This window comes from Aythya marila (assembly GCF_965140915.1).
Source record: "Aythya marila genome assembly, chromosome: 7".
Lineage (NCBI taxonomy): Eukaryota > Metazoa > Chordata > Aves > Anseriformes > Anatidae > Aythya > Aythya marila.
Genome location: NC_139048.1, coordinates 9565258 through 9588369, shown reverse-complemented (window position 1 = coordinate 9588369; position 23112 = coordinate 9565258). Strand labels below are relative to the sequence as shown.

Below are 23112 nucleotides of genomic sequence, written 5' to 3'. Positions count from 1 at the left end.
AGAAACAGATCGTGCCTACATGCAGTAAAGGCCCCGTGTAAGTCTACCTCTTAAACACCATCTGAAGTGCTTAACTTGATCCTAAAATATAATTCTTCTCTGAGGATTGCTGTAAAAAAATGTATTATGGGAAAGTCTTTATTTCCATCTCAGCAATTTCCAGAAGAAATATCGTTGGTTGACAAGTACAAGAGCAGAGATTTATATATATATATATCTGTACAAACTCAGCCTGGATTTTAAAATCAGTCTGGATTCTTTCCTTCGTATATACCTCCTGATAACAGTGATTTGCCAGACCATCAGGTACTTTTCATTGTTCCCTCTGTTCCCTTGCTGTGGGTTTATTAAGTAGTGGTTTTCTCAGCATTACTCTGTGTGTAATCGAAGGCAACATTGCGGATGAAAATAACAAACACTTAACTGGAATGTGTGAAAAAGGAGCAGAATCCATAGCTGTGTTGGTCCTGCAGGGTACAAATAAAAATATAAACAGGGGAGAGATGGCTTATGATGGGCAGATCTAAGTGGAGGAAGACAGGAGGCTATGAGAAGGGTGTTGTGCAAACAGCACAGAGATGGCTATATCGATGTTTTGTCCTGTAGATGCAGGTTTTTAAATTACTGTACATTTCAAATGAACACAGACTCTAACTGAGGTGTTCAAATTATGTATAAAAAACAGGACTCAAAGTATAATTAAACACACAAACTAATAAAATTCGTCGGCAGAGAAAAATACAGATGTGTGCAAAATGTCACATTTTTCTACATAAAGAGGTGTTACTGCTCCAGTTGTGATTGTTGGTGTCTCCTTAGACCAGCTACGACCACCAGTTCTACAGCATTGCTACAGTGCTCCATTTCTGTCTGGTTCAGGTTTTGTCTCTGTTCTTTCTCAAATGTCTTACGTGGTCTATCCTCATAATAGTCTCATGTTTTCAGGATGATGATATTTTTGTTCATTTTATTTATACAGCATTGAGAGTAAATAGGTATTTACCTTAATTGTAGCTCCTAACCTAGGGGCCCTGCACCACTCCCCAAGTGTGCTTCTCTGCATTGCCTTGTAGGTGAGGTTTCTCTAGGAAAGGTCTATGGAATTGGGTATCGTGAATATTTCTTTAAGGTCCCTCCAGATGCCAGACCAAAAGTCTGAGGCAGGGCTGACCCACAGCCAGAGCAATAGACTGTCCTTTCCCTCTGTTCCTTTGCCCTTCATTTTCAAATAGCTGCTTTACATCTCCAGAGTCCTGATGGGAGGAAGATCCTTCCATGCAAGCAAAACCACTATTGTGACAAAACTGGTATGCATCACAAGGTTTTCTAGTTGTAAATTACTCACTGAATAAACCAATTTTTTTTTGAAAGGGGTTCTTCCTCTCCAAATTGCCACCTCTATGGAGAAATGTTACATTTTCAAAGGCAACTGAAGCTTCATGAATAATTTTGAATTCATTTTGACTCTTTTATAGATTGACTTTTAAAAGATTTGGGGGGAGGTGGTAGAAACCTTGAACAATAACTGTACTCAGCAATCTCTATTTTATTTTTTTTAAACCTCAGTGCTTTTAGCTTCCTACTTTGCAATACAGTTCTTTTTTATGGTGTTTAGATTTTGAAAGATTTAGTTGGTGGGAAAATAGGAAGCATGTTGAAAGGATGAGCTAATTAATGTTTCCTCAGCCTATCTAAAATAAGCTATTGTGTTAGTTTTGCCATGTTTGTAATTTATGCCTGTTAAACCTTTGTTTTATCATCTATTACTGACTTCTACGCTTCTGTTTGCACTTACTGTCTATAACAAACATTTCATTTTATTTGGAGAAAAAACGGTTTCAGTTACTTCTACTGTACCCGAAAAGGAGAATGGGATTTGCAAATGATAAATGGGGAAGTTGACTAGCTAACTAATAAAGATTTGTCTTAATCAAGTATGATTTGTCAGAACAGGAGCGCACTGGGGTCAGGGCACACGCAATGAATAATACAGCATTCACTGGAGAAAAGGACCAGGCAAAAGGCCTCATAAATATGCTGCGATTACCCATTGCTAATTCGTATTCAAAGAATGAGTTGCACTGAAGCCAGCTTCGAGGTTGCTGAGCTGTTCACTTGCTTTGTGGGCTTTCCAATGTTTAAGAAAGTTTATATATATATATATATATATATATATATATATATACACACACACACATATATATAAACTTATATATATATATGCACACATATTTTGTTCTTTTTTATTTTTTTCAGAATGCTTTATTTTTGCACAGAATGCTTACACTTCTTGGTCAGTGATTTTAAGCATTATTTATTAATAAACCTCTAGGTTTGTTTTATTTTTCTAATGTCTGGACACTATCTGCTTTCTATTTTTTGTTGTTTAAATATGAATGCGAATACAGCAGGAGATACTTCCATTCACATTTAAAATGAATTGCTGAACAGTGCAAGAAAGGTTAAAACACTCTTGAGGTCTTTGGAAGTATTTAAGATCAAACAAGCATAGAGTTTTTGCTTGTGTTGCCAGCTTTCCTGACTTTCTAATCAGTCTGTGTATTCAGGATAAACTTGGTGCATTGGAATATTGAACAAACCCAAATGTCATTCTTTTTGGCTCTGGTTTTGTTTTCATTTGTTAGCATTGCTTCTTGTTTCTGGTAGCCATTTCTCAGATTGAAACAGTTGAAGGAAACACACTTCTCATGGATTTTCCAATGTCTAGAAACTGAGATGCTGCCAAGAACCTTATACTTACTTTTTTATAGCTACATAAGTGGGTCATGAAGAAAAAAAAAGTTTCAGTGCTTACAAATATAATTAGTGGACTTTTTTCTATGTCTTCGCACTGTTTAAATGTTATATGCTGAATCTTTGTATAGTGAAATGTTTGAAAAAATCTTTTGCTCCACACTTCAAATTATATTTCAAAATTTAAATTGGTTTCTTCTCTTTTGATAGCCTAATGTGACTTTGTTTTCTGTTGGTTGGTTGGCTAATAGTCAGTCTCATCTATTTGGTGCTAAACTCTGTCTCTTGAAGTGCATTAATTGCATTTAGAGTAAATCAGCAATAGAGGTAGGGCCAACCTTATGATTTTCAAGGCCTCGAGCTGCTGAATTCAAGAGTCTAAGTTGCCAAGTCTCTGCCTACATGTTTTAAGTCTTTGAAATAATGAATACTGCAGGGTCCAAAGTAATTATTTACACTACTTTGAGCATTTTTTATTAAATTATGACTATGAATCCAGCCTTAGTTAGATGAACCAAAGATCCCTGTTGTGTCATCTTGTTGCTGTTTGGAGTCATAGGTTTAATTAAGTGATGGTTTGCAGACCAAGTTTTTGAGGGTATGTTAATGCAACTTGATTTAGATGCAATCAGTATTGCTAATATTCTCCACTGCAAAATTGTTTTCAGAAAAATTCAAGATTGGCAGTGCTGTAATGAAGCAACATCCATTCCCTGCACCACAGTTAAGAGCAAGCAGGGACTTCTCCCATCCTGACAGCACTTAAAGTAGAAGGAAAAGGAGATGCTGAGGGCTGCCATACATAAGTGATTGAAATGGGAGTAGCAAGTTGCTTACTAATCTTGAGGCACTAAGCAAGGATTTATTTTGCCTTAGAACTTTTCTGAAAGAAGAAGAGAAAAAGAAATGCAAAGGGAGGAATTTGGAGCAAATGAGCATCGCCAAGCTAGTGCATGGCTAGAACAATGACTGGACTTCAATATAGACAAGCACTCAGGAGAATCAAAGTCTGCCACCTCCTGTGAATGTTGCTGTGAGGATGTTAGTAAGGGAGCTCAGATAGATGGGTGATGGGAGTAGACAGAAAAATATCAGTTAGTGAAAAATGAGTAGTTTCATACCATCAAATTGATGTAAGTTAGGATTTCAGAAAAGGTATGAAACCTTAGAAAGGAAAAGGCTACTAGAGGTGAAGTTACTAGGTCTGTCACATATCATCTTTCTTTTTCCTATTTTCTTCTCATTCATCTGCTTTTTTTCTTTTCTTTTTTTTTTTTTTTTTTTTTTTCCTGAGGAAAGACAGAGTAGGCCTAGACCATAAGAGGTGTTGGTTATGAAATGCTCTCAGTTTGTTCTTAAAGGCGTGTGGCATCTTCCTCAAATATCTTTTCTTCCCTTTTCTTCCTTATTTTGAACAAAGCACAGCGTCTGAATTCTGTTCAGATGTTCTGGATGTTTTTCTTTCCAGGTCCCCTGGTCAGACCTCAGGATTGACAGACCCCTTTTGCTGTTGGCCAATGAAAATAATTTTATGAACATCCATTATAGCTTATAGGATCCTTTTTCATTTGAAAAATGTTTGTATTTTAACTTTGGTAGACATCTTGGACTTCGGAGGAATTGGGAGGTATTTTTAGGTGGTTTTTGCTTTCATCATAAGACCACGCATCTTCTTTTATCCCCACTTGTAACTGAACTTCTGAAAGCCCTGGAAGTACTAGATGTCCTCAGTATGCACTATTGACTGTCAGTACTCTCCCTAACATACAGCAATTATTTCTGCAGAAGCCAACCAGTCTCTACAACATGTAGCTAATTTTTAGTTTATTGTGCTAAGTGACTACTTAACAACATGCAGATTAACTTCTCTGTTGCAGATTCTTGAGGCATTTGAACAACAGCTCTCACATTTCACTTCTCTGTTCATGTTCTTTAAATAGTCTCTCCATTGGCTTATGGCCATTATATCATCCTTCACTTATCTGTATTAACCCATATTTGTCATATAATAATTTTAATGATCTAAATCCCCCTGTCTCTAATTATATTGGCTGTTCAGCATAATATATATCAACTGCGAGCTCGTAAATTTATAGGACTTTTACCTGTGTCCCTACACATAAAGATGTGTCATCACTTTCTTTATTGACTTTCTCCTGTCATAAGCATAAAGCATTTGACTCAACCCTGAATTCTTCTGACTCCTACAACATATATTTTCCAACTTTGTAAATTTACTTGCTGCCACCTCTGAACAGCTAGTATTTAACACCTTCTAGTATATTTTTTCCCAGAAACTGTCACTGATGACTTATTGTTCAAGTCTACTAAAATTGTAGACTAATCTTTACTTTGTCCAAAACACAGTGGCAATGTTTTGAAAAAAAAAATAAATAAAAGTATTTAGTATTTTTTCCGAGTTTCTATCTGTATTTGTGTAGTTCTCTAAGAATATTCCATAATTTTTGGTACGTCTTCACAGCATACAGTATCTCTATGCAAAGACAGCAGAAAAGTGCATTCCCCAAGTGCTTTTATTCACTAGGTAAGCCTGGGAATCTCAGAGTGGAAGTGTTCTCTGTTCTGATTGATTCCTTCTCTCACAACACACAGTGGAGTATTTTGGTTTGGTTTGGTTTATTTTTCTGATTTTATTTCCTCATTCTGTTGAGCAGCCATCTTGATTTTTTAACTTGATCTTCTCTTTTTCGCAGTATGAATTAATTTGTCATTTCCCACCTCTTATTACGTAACTCACAAGCATGCATTGTGACAGGATTGTATGCATGCATGCATATGACAGGATTGGGCAAATCATACTTTCAGGCATCCTCTACATGATTTGGTTGTTTTTAAGCCTTCTAAATGTTTTTAAACCATACCAGGATATCTGCCACCTCTTATGAAACATTTTCTTTCTTGTTATGTAAATACGTACAGATATACAAGGTACATTTTGAGAAGCAAAGTGCTATATAAACCAAGTTGGGCTGTTTTATTTTTCATATGAGAAGAAAAATGCAGACTCTGTCTTCAAAATTCATAAAAATACACGTTTATTTATTCAAATGTCTGGAGAGGTTCATTCCATGTCATTCCTGTCTCTTGAGTAAATATATTACTCATTCTTAAGAAAAAAAGAATTACTGACTTGAGTGATTAGAAAAAGCTCTTTCAAAATCAGTTTAGCTGATAAAGTAAATAAATACATAAATGACTAAAGAAAAAAAAAATAAAGTAAAAGGAAAAACTAGTCAAGCACAACTTACTCTGTATACTTGATATACATGTAAGTAAGTATTAGAAATCAAGCTTTGTGGAACATGTATTAAATAATTATGATTTGTACTTATAAACAAGGTAAGGGCACATTCAAGATTGCAAAGCATCACTAGAAGTAGTTGTCTTTTGGGTGTATATCAGCATAAAAGTTGAAAGCCATGTGCTGGTTTTTCCAGAGATGAAGAGAGAAGTTGGGTTTGCATTTGTTTGTTGCTTTTGTTTTGTTTTGTTATGTTTTTCAGTTGGGGAAATCTTCATATTACATATTTTTATGCAACAGCCTCTCATGAAGCCAGGCACCATTTGCGTATGACCCACAACATAGTGTTATTACCAAGGTGTCCAGCCCCATAGAAGCTGATTTCCCATACCCTATTCAAACAACCTTAAGGTCCAGTGTATTTGCAGCTGTATTCACCCTTTAAAGCTGAAGCTTGTTAATGAAGTTAAGTACTTCTTCAGGCCTTTTTTTTTTTTTTTCTTTTCATCACAACATTCTTTAAGACAGAGATAACTGCTATATCCAACATTCCTGCTCTCTGTAAGTAAGTAGATAATAAAGATGTAACTGCATTCACCATTCTGTTTTTTATAGTTTAGCTTCAGTTTTAGAATATAATTTTATCATCTTGGGAATTACAGGTAGAAGGTGCAGCACAAAATAATTAATGTTGTTAAGATTCTATGGAAATAACACAGTTACTAGCAACATGCAGCATCCTTCAGTTTGTGTTTCAGTCTTCATACATCTGCACTACAGAACATCTTAGAAACATGGCCTTTTCGCATTACTGGAGTAGCATCATCAATGATTTGCATTGTAACTAGTCTGGAAAGATCTGTACAACATTGTTGCACTAAAAGCATGAATCTACCACACAGATGAAGTTTTTAAGTGTCAGGAAAACATCAGAGTCCTGGGGAAACTTGAAAAAATGATTGCAAGGAGATAGCAACATGATCAAGCTTGTAATTAGCTGTACTGTGGGCTAATGTTGCTTTTTTTCTCTAATCTCAAGCACCTTCAGTTGCAAACCAAGTGAGGAGACATGTCTTCGTATCATTTATGAGTCTGTATTTTCTTTATTTATTAATATTTTTGTTTGACTGTCTTGACCTTCCAGCTAAAAATCGGGTTTCGTTGTCATCAGTGATTTTTCTGAGAGTAGAACAAGGATATGAAAAGAATGTGTGGATAAAGGTGTCAATTTATGTTTGCGAACTTATTGTGAGATTATGTTACCTCCGTTATGTCTCTTTGTTCAACTTATGTTGTTATTTTAGCCCAAAAAAGGCCAAAGATCATCAGCTAAAGTGCATGTAGAGTAAAGCTGCTCCTGTAAAATTGATGATCCGTCCAATTATTTATCTATAGAGGCTGCTGGGAAGAAACGCAACTATCTTAGTTCTCAGACCCCTCTGCTAGGTTGAACTTCATGGCTGAAGGTTTAATCCCTAAGTGTCATATCAACAATTCATTCTGTGATATTCTGGCTGACATGCTCTCCTTCCTTATTTATTGATGTCTTCAGTCATCGACAATGAGAGGAAAATACAATATTCGTCAAAGTGATGGTGTTTTACCCTCACTTACAGTTGATGCTGCTGTCACATTGATGGTTGGAAAATAAACTCAATCATTATAAAAAGCTAAGAGTGTGAACTTGCCAGTGACAGGAAGAAGATGAAAAAAAAAAAAAAAACACAGTAACTTGCTTAAAATTGGTGTAAAGAAAATAGAGATGTTTCCTATAAAGATATTTTTGAGCTTTGTTTGGGAAACATCAAGCCATTTTAGCCCTTTATTTTAAAGTTATTCCTTTGAAGGAAAATCTGTTCCTTGCACTCCTTTATGTCTATGCAAACGTATGAATAATTTTTAGCAATATATATTTGTTATCATTCCACCTTATGCTACTACCTGGTTAGCTTTTTTTTTTTTTTCTCTTTATTTTAAGGTATTTTGCTTTGTTTTTTTCTCTCCCAGATTACACTGAATCCATGTATCTATTTTTGTATGCCAGTATTTTAAGTGCTTTGATGAAGAATAAGCTTAGTATAGCTTCCTCCAGTAAGTCCTTTGACATACAAACATAGGCAAAGCCTCTTGAATCACTTTCTTAGTCTACCATTTGTATGATTGTACTGCACCTTACAGCTTTTTTAACTCAATAACCACATATCTTACCACATTTCACCTTTGGGAGGCATTGTATATACAGCTAAAAGTGAAGAGCAGCAAGCCAAGAGGGACAAGATAGCATAATGAGGATGTCAATTTGTGGTCAGATATCTGAGGAAATATTTATCTTCCTTATACTGAACTTGGCAACAGATAGAGAAATATATATGTAATGAATTTCTGTAGACTTTGTCTAACAGTGTGTACCTTCTGTTAAATACATTTAGAAAATAAAAAAAAAGGAAAAAAAAATGCCTGTCCCACATTTTAAAAGTTTGAGGTGATTCTAATTTGGATTGACTCCAAAATGGACTGTATGTTTAAAAAAATAAATAAATAAATAAAAATAAAGTCATGTTCTCTCTACTAACATATATATATATATTTTACCAATTCATTTCTGTACATCTCACATAGTGACATATTAAGTCCAACTCATTCACCAGAACAATATGATTTCTGTTGTTTATAAAAATAAAATGAAATGTTTTTATAGTTTTACTTAGCTAGCAGCCTAGCTAAGTTGCCTAAATGAATGTGTGCAGAAATGCCTGGTTGTCTCACACTTGCAATGTGTCCTGAGGCAAGTTACAGCTGCTTCAGCTACTTGTGTCTGCTTCCCCACCTGTAAAATGGGAATGATTTAACTTATTTTTCTCCTTCAGGGAAATACAGGGAGGGTTTCTTAATGTTTCTATAGAGCTTTGAAGATTAAAATCTCTTCTCTATATTTGCTGCTATTATTTCAGTCAAAGAGGAGCGTTTGACTGAAGCTGTTTGAAGAGTAAAGTTTTGGCATCTTGATTTGTCTTTGTACCGTATCTTGAGGCTTGGATTCCTTTCTCCGCTATAATTTTGCAACCTTTGGTTCAACAGGAGCTGCGGAAGCAAATAACCCATGAGTAAACAAACAGAGATGCCAAAAGATTAATGTATGTGTCTGCTGTTAAAAACATCAGGAGATGTATCACTGTGTATCTCCAGTTTTGCCAGAAATAGTATCAGATGAAGCAAAATAGACACCAGTAGCTGGTTTGGGTGTAGCCCAAAATGGCTTTTATTTAAGCATCGATGGTAAAAGCTGGGAAGCACAAGAAATATATTCTAATTTTTTTTTTTCCAGTATCCTTAGATGTGTAAGTATTGCTGGTGTTTTTAGTGAAAGCTTCCTGACTTCCTTGCTAAGGCAAGGAATGGGCGTAAAGAGTGCGTGGGAAGTATGAACACCCATCACTTAGAGCAAGTTTGAAAGTCTTGCCTTTGGTTTGTTGACCAAAATCAGCATTGGTTTCCAGGGCCTCCAAAACCTTGGCAGATTGCAGGGGGATAGCTTCTGGTTTGGTTGGTGCTTCTGCAGTTTTATGTTGCTTGGAAAAGTTAAAAATTTAGTATAATGATACCTTCCTCTTAGCAGTTAGGACTGATTAAGCCATCATATGTATTAATGCTGTTGTTCTTGAAATAACTTTGTTACAATCTAACCTGGCATTTTGAGGCCTTACAGTCACAAGGTATATTTTTCATGATTTACATTTTGATTTTTTAATGCAGAGCAGATTGGACAGGAGATGCTGGAAAACCTCAGCCATGACAGAGAGAAGATCCAGCGTGCTCGGGAAAGGGTAAGTTTGATAATAAGTAATTGCTGGTCATGGATTTTATTTGCTTTGGGCAAGTTCACTGTGCATGCAAAAATAATCCAGCATACTGGTTAGTTTTATATAAATCAGCTGCTATCATGAGATGTAATCACCATCTGAAGCAAAGCACTTAAAAAGTGTATTATATGGGCCCAGTCCTGCAAATCTCTCCCACAGGGAGTCACACTGAAGCCACCAAAACCCACCGTCGCAAGCAAGCTTTGTGTCACCATCACCACAGTCAGATCTGCTTTTTGTCCTTTGAAAGACTTTTTTTTATAGTGTCCATTGCAATCACCTCTTGTACTCTCTGAAACAAAGTTCAGTATCATGATTTAGCTTCTAATAATTGATCAACAGCTGCTCTTTTTCACTGCAGATGCTAAGAATTGACTTCTGAGGATGTATGCAGTAGTTGCCACCTTTTCTCAATGTTCCCAGTGTTGTATGGGTAAAACCAACATTTCTTTCTGTGTTGGGGTTCCCTACACTGCTGCTCTGTCACTACAGTCAAAAGGTATCTATGTCCTGTTTGGCTTATGTTGCCTCTATAGTTTAATGAAGATGCCCATCCAACTCTTGCAACTTCTCTAAACTTCAGTCTAGAGATTTGACCCTTTGGTTCTGATTTCTGCTCACAGTTTCAGGAAGATCTCACCAGCTCTGCTGACTCACCCAGAACACGGAGTGACTGAATCTGTGACTTTCTGTCTATGACACATTGATCAGACACTTTCTTGAGCATCCAGTGTTGCCAAAGCCAAGGCATCTTACAGGCCTTTAGCTGACAAATGCCACTTAAGGAAACTCCTTGATATGTCCCAGGGAGTTTCGTTACCTGGATAGCTCTGATTGGTAAAGCCCCATATGACCACTTTAATGAGGCATTTTCTGTCAGTAATACCAGTTGCTTCTTGAAGTCCTGGGCATTAGCTACTTTAAAACATTAAGTATAACTAAATCATTAGATATAAGGATTGTGAGCATGTACCAAGTGTTGTTCAGGCAACTTTGTGTCTTGTTTTCCCTTCACTCCTCACATCCCTTGTGACTGCTAAGTCTGAGATGCTTTTTTGTTTCTGTGTGGACAAACAGAACCTGGGCAATGGAGCTGAATAATGTGTATCTCTGTGCTGATCCTAAAAATACTTGTGAATGCTAGAGAAAGAGGAGGCATGGTTCTGATGACTCCTTATACACGTCGTTTGTAGCACAAATTTTACATTCTGCATGAAAACCAAATTTCATTGATGGAAAAACCTGAAAGCTGTAAAGCATGAGATTAAATATAAGAGTATTCTAGGAAAGAACATCCAATAACAATTCTGCAAAAGATCTTGTCATAAATGGAAGATCTTAAATTCCAAAATTTTATTGTACGCTATTTAAATATTTTGTCTCGAGATTTCTTAAAAGTGCACCTGTCTATATACTCAAATGTAAAGTTAAGGATGATATTGGACAACTTCGCAAGTTTTCCATTTTGTGTAGGTTTTTTAATCTCCTTGGTTAAAAGAGTATCCTTTTGGAGAGGACAGAGGGTGTTCTATCAATGCATAATAGCTTTACACTAAATACAGATATTTAGCAAATATTTACACTAAATGCAGATATTGTCTTACCAGCCTGGGAACAAACTTGTCTTCTGAACGTCAAATGTCATCTTGAGTATGATGGCCAGTTCTTAGCAGTTTAATCTTGTGAAAATTAGAAATATTTTCTCTTGAGCAAAACGTAAATGAGGTAGTGTCTCTATAGTTTGGTTAAGTTTATGTATGTGCTTTCCTGTCAGAATAGTAAAATGCTTGAATGAAGAAAAATGCAAGACATAAGTAGTATTATTTGGAATATATTAAGATGATGTGCAGTGCAACGTACATGTATAACATCCATGAAAAAGGAATTCCCTAAACTATCTCTTATTTTTTAAACCAAAAAGAAGGGATAAAAGCTCTGCTACAGGAGCCAGGGAGGTTAACTGTACTATAAAGGACTCTAAAAGATGCAATACTTTTTTAGGAAAGCCTTGAATTAAAACGTGTGTAAGGCAGACAAGATATCAACATCAGCATCTTCCTCATCTTCCTTCTTTTCTCATTATTATTCTCCTTATTATTTTAAAAAGCATTCTTAAATACCATGCAGATTTGCCATTGCTAATATTAAAGCAGCTTTCAAAACATTTTCACTACAGCAAGGAAGTGCTATTATATGCCATTTAACAGTTTTGCATGTCACCAATTCTTTGGCTTCTGAAGTGCAATGGTATTAGTTAAATGATGGAAGAGCTACCATCAGATATTTCAGTTTTAAATAAAAACAAACTTACAGTTTGAAAAAAAAAAAAAGAAAACATTTTGGATTGGGTTGTTGTTTTGTTTTGCTTTGTTTTTCCCTGCCAATGCAAAAAGAGAAGGCTTTTTTTAATGTTCTCTTGGAATGCAGCTAGAGATCTTCCAACTATGTGTGTATGTGTTTGTTTCTTTTTAACGTTTCTTTTGCTTATTTTGTGTGTGTGTGTGTTTTTATTATTTTATTGCCATAAAGGTATGAGGTCATCTTGCTTAGAGGACTTTGTCAAACCTCTGTGGCTCAACTTCCCCTTCCTGACTATCAGTACTGATTCTAGCTGCTAGGTAGAATCCTGCAGCAAGACAAGAAAGTTAGGATCAAACATCTAATGGTAAAAAGGAGAGAGCTACTTTTCTGTGAAAAGGGAGGAGAAGCCCCAAGTGTTAAATGCATCTTTATGAATAATAAAAGACCAATGTAAAGCATACATTTGTGCTTTAGATTCCCTTCTAGCATGGGTAAGAACCTGGCTTTTTAATGAGCCTTTAAAAATTATTATGACATTTTTTCTTCTGTTACTTGTGTCAAACTGGGCTAAACTGCTTTTCTGGAGCTTGAATTGTCTAGATGAATCAAGAAAAAAATGAGGGGATGACCTCCCTGAAATATAATGCTCATCTTTGTTCCATCATGCTGCATAATTACAGAGCTCTCAGAGTCAGTGCAAGCCTTCTCACTGAATATGATATTACTAAGAGCTGTCTTGGTTGGTGTACCTAGTCCCATCTTCTACATGGTATTTCCTTAATACCTTTTGTAAGAACAAGACGGAAATTTATACATAAAGGTTATGTGTCATTGATTGCAACTACTGATTTCAGTAATAAGCATTACATCTGGTAGCAACTATTTACAATATTAGGCTCCAAAACAGCAACTGGTTTTAATATTGCTGCTATGCATATATTCAAGATAAAAACAGTGGCTTGTTATGGTGAAGGTGATTTGTTATTGAAAGACTGCCTCTTTTCTTGGCAATGTTGCTGTTTCAGTGAATTTATAACACAGGATACATGTCTTGTACAACAAAGTTTCTTTAGTAAGAAGTCAATGAGTCAGATAATCATTTCAATCTGATTTGATAATGAAGAGGTAAATATTCACCTTTCGTAAGCAGAAGAATGTTTTATGTATGTATACACAGCTGTGTTTAAAAATAGTGGTCCCTGCTATTCTGTAATTGACAACTGTTACACTATCCTTTATAGTATATTTTGATATTTATACTTATTTAGAGATCTCTAGAAAGTCCAAAGATGTCTCTTCTTTAGCTATCTGTAGCAAAAGATGTAATAGGAGACATTATTTCTAGAGTGCCTTTTGTGAGATACTAACACAACAATAGAACAAAGAATTTAATACCTTTTAAAGAAAAATAGAAAAAAAATATTTTTAATATGAATTTCACTTTCTCCATAACCTTTCTTTTATTATCCCCCATTTCACTTTTCATTTGGTTGTAGTTTTACCTATTTTGCAAGATTTTTGAACTGTAGAACAAGTCAGCTAATCAAGTTAAGCTGTCAATGTAGTTTTCCTGCGTCCTATTAAACTACTAAAAACACTGTTTCCAGTGTGTGATCTTTACATGCAAAAATATATATTATACAGATGTGCACTTTGTGCATACTATACACATACTATTGTCATTTACACATTGTACATAAAGTATTTGGACATCCATTCCACTGATGGCTGCTGTAAGGTCACAACAGGTTTTGTCTTTAAAGGGCAGTATGGGCATATTTCTTTTATGCAGAATCAGTAAAATGACACTGTTCTGTATTACTGCTTTTTCTTTAAACTGGTGTCTTTGAAAAACAGTGAAAGAAATATGTTTGTTTTTCTTTTCATAAAACATCAGGAACACAGCACATGGCTGTCCCTTCGTCCCGAGATGCATTCACTCATATGCATAACCAATACACATACACACATCAATGGGAATTACAGATATTGATCTATAGAGCATCTACCTTCAACCTGTTGTTTGTAAAGCTTTTGCTCTTTATCCTGATTCATCTTTGTTGCCTCAGTGTCTTATCTTCCACTGGTTTCATGTTTGTGAAAGTGAAGACCAGACAAAACATTTTCAAATTTCAGAGCTTCGGTGGCTTTCTCACGTGTGAGTTTGTTGCAGACTGAAACTGAAGTTGATTGAATCAAACAACAATAGAAATAGCTATTATTTGTACAGAATTGAGTACATGTGACATTTGATTTTAATGGGACTCTTTTCTCCCCAGCTTAGAGAAACAGATGCAAACCTGGGGAAGAGCTCCAGGATTTTGACAGGGATGTTGCGAAGGTAAGGCCAAGGTAGGGACACTTCCACTCTTTCTTTTTTTCCCTCTTTCCCTCTGTGCCTTTACTTTTAGTTCTAGTTCAGCCTCTGCATTTTGCTGACTTACTTGACTTTTTTACACAGGTTGCTATGTAGAATTTCTTCAAATGAATTCTGATAATGAAGCAGGCAGGGTTAGATAGAAGGCTTTATCACAGCTATGGAAAGAATTTTCTGTAGCCTGAGGGATTACCCCTTGTTCACTCACTTCTCATCTTTGTTTCTTTGTATTTGGGGCTTTTTTGGTCTGTTCTAAAATTAAGATTTTTGATGATGGTTTCCTGCATTCCTTATTCTCAGGTGTTTTCAGGGTTTTTTACCTATTAGATTTTATGTGAGAAAGTTTGTAAATCTTTTGGGGCAGCATAAATTTGCTAACAGAGAGCAAATGATCAGTTTTGTCTGAATAGATTGGGCAGACACTGTAAAATGCTGTGATTTTAGCATGTTTCTTCCATGTTTTCAATGGTGTGCAAATTGTCACTGGGATTAAAGTGAGATGATACAGAAAGGGAAAATTTACAACATGCTAAAAATCTATGTGGGTTTGAAGTGAGGGAGGTATCCACTGATTATTACCCACCTTAAGTTATATCAGTAGCTTCCCAGACAATTTTTTTTTTTGAGTTTGTGGCATCTCTGGATATGTGTTCTTTACCCAGTGAAGCAACACAAGCTTCTATGTGATATCCATGTTTCTGTACTTTTATTCAGCTTCCTGAAAAAGAAAAGCATCTCTCTAATAGGTGATGTTGGGTGCTATGAAAACACATTTTTCCAAGGAACATATAGCATCCTCAGAAGAGTGCAGTATGAAATTACATTTCCCGTGGGCTTTTACATGGCATGTTTGCTTAACACAACTAGCTTTTTTAAAAAACAAACAAAAAAGTAAGCTTTAGGAGAATTTTTGATTTATCACTTGCCTTGAAAAACAGCAAAATGAGAATATAACTTGTTCTATAGCACAAGCTTTATCTTTTCATAAGTCTCCTTGGAAAAATGGCTTTGTTAGTACCTTTTATACTCAGTCGACAAAGGTTAAATTGACCAAACCTGATGCCTTCATTTCACAGATTTCTTACAATTCCAACTCCAAACTGTAACATATAAAATTCTCTGATTAAGAGTAATATGTAAATGACATGAGCTAAATTTAAAATCCATGGAGAAAGAAAGTGGCAATTGAAAGGGATGCTTCAGTGCTTGTAGACAATCTAAATAAAACACACACACACACACACACACACACACAAAAAAAAAAAAAAAAAAAAAAAGGAAAGAAAGAAAGAAAAGACACAACCAAACCCAAGTCTCCCCAGGAAGGACCCTGCGACATGAGCTGTAACGAATATTCTGCATATGTCTCCATTTTGTCAAATCTCATTAAAGGGGTTTCTTGCTTTATGTCAATTGAGCTGTCCAAAAATCATTCATCATTTTAGTGTAAGAAAAAATCATGCAGTTATTTAAATAATATCATATTAATGTTAAAGTTCAGCTGTCATTTAATAGTATGGCTTAATCAGACATAGCATTTAGGAAAAATAGTTTTTTCGGGGTTTACTTGGCTTTCAGGTTGGCAGATTCAAATAAGGATTTATGGGTTTCTGAACCAATGTATTCTTTCCATGTTTATGCTTGAGATACCTCAGCCTTTTTTGCAGCACCCTGTAGTCTGTTATTTTCAATAAAATAAAGTATCTCCTCATATTGTGTTTGAATACATTTGCAAGTAATTTGGAGAAGCTGGAACAAAAACATATGCTGTAACCTTTGACTTTGTTTTGTGTTTGGGAATCACAGTTAGGAGTCCTAGTTTATAACTGTTCCATAAGCCAAATGAAAAATGTGATCTCTCTGAAATATACTTGGGTTCATGTTTTCAGACAAAAGGGTTATGCAATTGGAACACAAGAATGGCATGGTTTTGTGTGTCAAGAAAGCATGGGATTTCCTTTTTATTTAACAAAAATACTGAGTTGGTTCACCCATCTGGATGAAAGGCAGGTTAGGGTTTAGGCTCAGTTCAGGTGAATTCAGGTGAATTTGTCAAAAGAAATGACTCAGCATATATGTAACTTGCCGTAGAAGATTTTCAGGATGTTTTGTAAAAACACTGAATAGGTCCGTGGTAAAATTAATTTGCTCTATGACTATTGACTAGAAATCTAGCATTATCCCAGACTCAGAATCATCCCAATGTTGTTTAGTCACACGGATAGTCATAACATATGAAACCCACAAAATCAGCACAAATTAGATAAATACAATGTAAAAAATAATTAACACGGATTGGCAGTTGTGTCCTAATTCTGCATACTTCAGTAAGTACTACACAATGTTTCACTTAATTATTGGAACCAATGAAGAAAAATGCTTGAGGACTATTCTTCACATCATTATCATACAGAAAAGGTAATGTTAAGCTGAACATTGCTCACCTTAGCTGCTGCTCCTACAATATGTATTTTATGATATGCTTGAAGTTGTGTGCCAGACTAATACTCTGTGCATTTAATTAATGCCAAACTGCTTCTATTTTTACCCTCTGGGAAAGGTAAAGCAGCATCTCTTCTGAGATGGCCAAACAAGTGATTAGATATTTAAATAGGTGGCGTTCTTAATGAGGGATAAAATACTCCCTTTGTACAATTGAAATTCCCTGGCATTGCATTTGTGCATAAAAAGTTATGTAGGTGAGGAATGAAAGCGGGAATAAGTTTTGCTAGATGCCATAGGTCAATAAAGAAATCAGTGATAGAATAGGGACAGATCTTCCTATTCCAGCTTGCTCCTTTAGCAACTTAAAGTAGCCAGGTTTATGTACTGGACTTTATCTCAGTATTTTGTGTATATGGATAAAGAGGTTTTTTTGTAACAAATCTTTCAAAATATTCTTGCTTTGAAATACTTGTAATATTCTTTTTCCTTATCTGTAAATAAGCCTACTGAGATGCCTCTAAACTAGAATGTTACACTTACGGCAGGCACTTCGTTACTAGGATATCACCATGTTGATAATGTCAAAACATTAATCATTTTCTTTTATGTGTATCTAGAGCTCTGGACATCCTGACATTTTATGACTACTCTTTAAAGCACTGAGACTGTAACAGAAGCTCAGTGTCGTTTCAGTTATAGAATTTGTATGTAATAGATTTTAACAGAAGGAAAGGCATCCTCTGTGGTCCTCTGCAATGTTGCCATCTCAGACATCTATCCTTTGGCCTCTACCCTGATGTGAATTAGGGAGTGCTAGAAAAATTAGAGTGTCAGAAAGAAGCAGAGAAGAATATGTTGTGACAGATCTTCAGTTGTTTCTCCATATCCTAAGCCAATAGCCTAGAAGAGCTTTTAGGAGAAGAATTTGGACAGTCTCCAAAACACACTCAGCCCAATTTCAGTGGGAAACAAACAAACCTAGAAGTAACCAGATAAAAATTTCAGTATATTTGAATCTTTATCACATTAGCAGGTAAATTCTATGTACCTCCCAGACAAATATTTTAGAAAAATATTTACTTCCCTCCACAACAATATTTGATTCTGCCTGGCTCAACAGGATTTTTTTATGCCCAAAATTCTCTTTTGATCTTCAAATTTCAGATCATCTCAGAAGATAACTTCTGAGTTATCAACAATTCTTTGAGAAACTTGTGAATACCTTTGCTCTTATAAAAGGGACTTTAAATATATATATATTTCAGATAGGACAGAGAAAATTTCAGCTGGTGAAAAAGAAACAATACGTGTTCAACTCTCAGGTGATAAATGAGATGGCTTGCCAACATGTGCATAACCAATGTGACCACAATCAAAAACATGGAATGCTTCCCCCTCCAAACTATTTGTAGTCAAGCTCCTTCACTATTCTTTACAGGTATTTTATCTTCTTGCATTATTTCTAGTCAAACTATGTACTTTTGAACTCCAAGGAAGTCCAGACCCCACAGTTATCATTCAGCATTTCATACAATCATACGACAATTTGGAAGAGACCTCTAGGGGTCATCTAGTCCAACCTCCTGTTCAAAAAAAGTCTAACCATAGAGCAGACTGCTCAGGGACTTGTCAAGTGTTGAACACATCTAAGATTGGAGATACCAAAACCTCTATTGGAAGTCTCGTCAAGCAGTAGTTGAAATAAGCACTTTTTCCAGGAAGCAAATGGAAATTTCACATCATCCAGCTTTTGTCCATTGCCTCTGGTCCTAAGTATAAAGCATCATATTCAAAACATAAGTGTTCTAGAACTGACCTTCAGAGGAAATTTTTTAAACAGAGTGTGGGGTGCTCTGCCATTGACTTGGTGGCATGGCCATTCAGCAATTGGTGCACAAGAGATTTTATTTGCTTTCTCACACTCCTGGAGACATGAAAAGTTAGTTATGGTCTCTTCTGCCTTCTTTCTTGACTAGGAAGCCCCCATTCCCATACACAGAAGAAAATCAGCAGAGAAAGTCGTCATCTTGTTAAGACAAATTGAAACCAATACTGAGTGTTATCACTGTCTTTTTCCATATTTCACTACTGATCTCTGTTTCCGTCCCCAGAAGTCCATAACAAAAAGATTTTCTTCTGAACTAAAGCTTATTGCAATATCAGTCATATCAGTCATACCAGGCCATGATTGTTGAATAGTGAGCGAAGTTTAACATGCAGTTGGATCTGCCTTGTTTTCATGCTAATAAAGAAATTCCTCTTTCCAGCGGAACTTTGCATATTTGGTCCCAAGCCAAAAGAAGTTTGAGTAGAAATTGTTTCAGCAGCTCTTTGGTACATAAATGTATTTCTATTTTTACTTCAAGATGTATTTCTATACTGAAAAATGATTGAATGGTAAATCCTTTTGCAACATGTCTGCTCCATGTTAAATATTTACAGCTGCAGCTGTTTACTTCAGTAATTTAGACCTTGATTCAGGAAAATATTTAAGCATATGGTTAACTTAAACCAGAGAAGCAATTCTCTTAACTTAAGGGACACTGAATAAGGAGGGAGGGAGTAGCAGAACAATTCTGTGTCATCTCTTGGGGCAACACTGCTTTTACAGTGCTTCTTGCTCAAGGCCTATTACAGAGCAACACTGTCCATAATATTTCTATTGTTAGATGGGAACCATAAAATATACATAGGGTATGGTAGTGCTTACTGTCAGTGAAAGGACATTTTTTATTTATTTTTTTTATTTTCCTGACTTTTAACCATTTTATATAGTTATTATATTATTATACATGTTTGTAGTTTGTTGTTGTTTTTTTTTTTTTTTTTATCAGTTAAGAAGTGTTAAATATTTTCAGGAGGAAAATGTTAAGCTTTATGGTACTGTTAATCATAAGATAGTCTTTGGATAAGGAACATACAGCTTGTTATTCCAGAGTAAATCTTGACATTAATTAGTACCTGGTCATTTTTCGCTTTGTCTCTAACTTTAAAAAGAAACCTTGTTTCCTTGCTGAAGTGATGGACAAAACATCTGGAAAATGTAAATGTAATGTCAGTAAAATTCCCGGGGGTAAGCATTCTTCACTATTAGTAGTCCGACCAAAATGCGTGAAATGTACCTCTAGGTCTCAACAGCAAGAATTTTATAATAGTATGGGACACTGTGGGTTCCTTGTTCTCAGTGTAGATAGGACATGTTCATATATAAGTAAGATGCATGTTTTGTGTTTAATAACCAAGAGTCAATTTCTTAATCTTGATCATCTTTCTTGGATAAAATTCTATGTTGTTTCCAAAATGTTTTTGAAAAATCAAACTCTATTTTCATTCAGTGTTAGAAATACTTTCAGTTCATGCACCATAGAAAATGCAGCAGTCCTTTAAGCTGTTCCATAACCACTATAACTGTGGCAAGCAGTATACCTGGAGAATTCCAAGCCCTGTACTGAATGGCTGTAGAACAGGACCAACTTCAACATTGCAAACATGTAGCTACAATTAGTTTAATGCCATCTTATCCTTTGCAAACCTTCAGTTCCAACAGCCTAAGTGTTACAGAATTAAGTTTACTTTAGACCTTGAAAAAGAAAAGGAGCATAATGATTGATCTTCACATTTTAATAACTTCAGTGAATAGGATAAAATAAAGTCTGTGCTTTAATCTCCTTATACCTAGGCAAAGTCTTAGAAGGATATGTCCTTCATTGACTGAGACAGAAGCATTTATATTGTAGTTTTGTTTTATTTTTCAGATTGCTGGGAAGTTTTATCCATGTGTCAGGCTGCCTACACTAAGTCCATTATGAGCAAGGCTCTCAGTATTCTTTAGACAATATTTCCAATTCCCTTTTTTAATTTCTTTTTTAAACATACAATGGCCCTTGTTCTACCCTCCCCATTCCCTCTTTTCTATCATCTGGAATTACTATCTCATTTGCCCCCCTCCCCTTCCCTCAACTTGTGTCCAGCTGAACAGCTGGAAAGAACATTATCTTAAGCACAGTTGTGTTTCTGCAGGAAAGCAGGGTCCCAGTGGATAATTATCACAGCTAGTCCTACACTGCATATACCAAGAATGTAAAGCATCATAATAGGTTAAATATCATGTAACCCTTTGTGATTGTTCTTTGTATTGAGATACGTTGACTATCATTAAGCAGCTAGAGCCTAAAAAGGTTTGCAGTACTTTGTGTCATGAGTAAAACAAAAAGCATTTCATAGTCAGCATTGACATGTCTGAACCACAATAGATAGTTCTGTGACATGCTTTCATGAGAAGACATGTCTCGTATCAGCATAATCAGTGCAGTGCTTTCTTGCAGTAGTTACAAGCAGTTTCCAGTTGGATGAATTCTCTCTGACATAATATTAAGGAGTAGTGAAAGTGGTGAAAATATTTTGAATGTGATCAGATTGTTTATGTGAAGCAGGGAACCTGTTTGCAAAAGATGACACTGGTAATTGCTGAAATAATTGGAGACAACTCTTCAGAAATCAATAAAGTCAAACTTCTTAACGCCAATAGTAAATTAAGGATCACATTGTTCTTAAGATGACTCACACTATAGCTGTCACAAAACAATATACACCAGATTTTACACATTCCATTGACTGAGTGTTTAAGCCATAAATTTCAAAATGTACCATTTTCTGATTGCAGATCTTCATGATATTTTGCTACATGGGTCATTTCACTTTAATCCACAAATTTGCCAAAAACCAAAAATAAAATAGAATCATCTTGGAAGTGATCTCTGAAAAGTTCATCCCTTTTTGTTAAGACAGAACTGACTATCCCCATTTCAACCCTGACAGATATTTGTCTGGCCTGTTCTCCACTGATGAACATTTCTTATCTCCTCAGTCAAACTATTCCAAGGTTTCCCTAATGTTTGGCCCAAGTCTCTCTTCTTGGGTAGGCAGCAAGCTTTTACGTACTGGTGTATGTGAGATTGCTGTGCTCTTGCATGGCCTTGCTTGTCAAGGCCCATGACTTCTGCTATGGAAAGACTTTTCTGCTGAGCTTTTCAAGAATTAAAGAACGTAAATAATAGTGTACAAAATTAAATTATAGTTTCAAGTTCTCATCAAGTCAAGCCTTCTGATGGATTTCAGGAATGCAAAAATGGAATTGGAAAGTATTCTAAAAGGTAAATCCTAGAAGCTTAGCCTCTCCAAACAGTAGCTTCATGAATAGGTATCAGTGATCTTTGCAAATACAGACTCCAAAATTAAATCATTCTCATGATGTTGTGTATCTGGATGAAAACTAGAGGGTGTGCTAAGCTGAATAAAAGTAACATTTGAAACTTAAACAAGATTGACAAAATGCAGAGATTTAACATTATGTGGCACTTCTAAACGTTTTAAGAAAAAGGCAGTAATATTGTCAAACAAACGTCAGAGTTTTTGTTTAACTTATTTCTCCCCTCTTGCCCATACACACACCAGTGTTTCAGACTGATCTGGTATTTCGAGACAAATGGTGAGAATGGGAATTGTTTTGCCTACCTAGCCTTCTGGCAGTTCTCTGCAGGAAGCTTTGTTAGTCTTTATCAGGTAAAGAAGCTCTTTTCTGTATTCTGTGTATGACTTCCAGTAGCACTTGACACTTTTCTTCCTGCGCTTGATTGAAATTGTTGTCTTTTAATAAAAGAAAACTTATTCCGTCTTTCCAGAATAATTCTTCTCACACACCAAGGAATTAGTCTTTCAGAAAAATATGAAGTCATCAAACTAATAAGTTTGATGTCAGTTTGAAACTGTGATAAAAAAGTGATATCAGAATCTTGTCCTTAGCTAACCATTTAGATTAGATCATTTTCAATCCATTTTATACTAATAGGCTATCTAGTTTTGGCTATCTTCAGGAGACATGAGAGATTAAATGAATGACAACTGCAACAAAGGAAAACGTGGGATTTGCTGAGTAGAATTTTTGTACTAAATTTTTGTACTATAATTGTTTTGTGAAATCCGGAACCCGAATTTACCAGTCACACATGAGTAGTTTGGTCGCCTGTAGCATCATTACTAAATAATTTTTTTTGTTTGTTTGTTTGTTTGAGCAAAGTTTATTGGGGTGGAGGTTTGTTGTTGTTGTTGTAATT

At 35.5% G+C, this 23112-nt stretch overlaps 1 protein-coding gene across 4 annotated transcripts in view; it reads left to right on the top strand.

The window, feature by feature from the left end:
* VTI1A (vesicle transport through interaction with t-SNAREs 1A) overlaps nucleotides 1-23112 on the top strand; it is a 271732-nt gene that overhangs the window by 152353 nt on the left and 96267 nt on the right. For 2 of the 4 annotated variants that reach the window (XM_082764720.1, XM_082764721.1), the window contains 2 exons: nucleotides 9770-9840; nucleotides 14457-14529. In XM_082764720.1, coding sequence (XP_082620846.1) covers nucleotides 9770-9840; nucleotides 14457-14522 — 137 coding nt within the window. In that variant the 3' untranslated portion in view covers nucleotides 14523-14529. The remainder of the gene's footprint in view (nucleotides 1-9769; nucleotides 9841-14456; nucleotides 14530-23112) is intronic. The other 2 variants (XM_082764718.1, XM_082764719.1) reach the window with 1 other exon arrangement.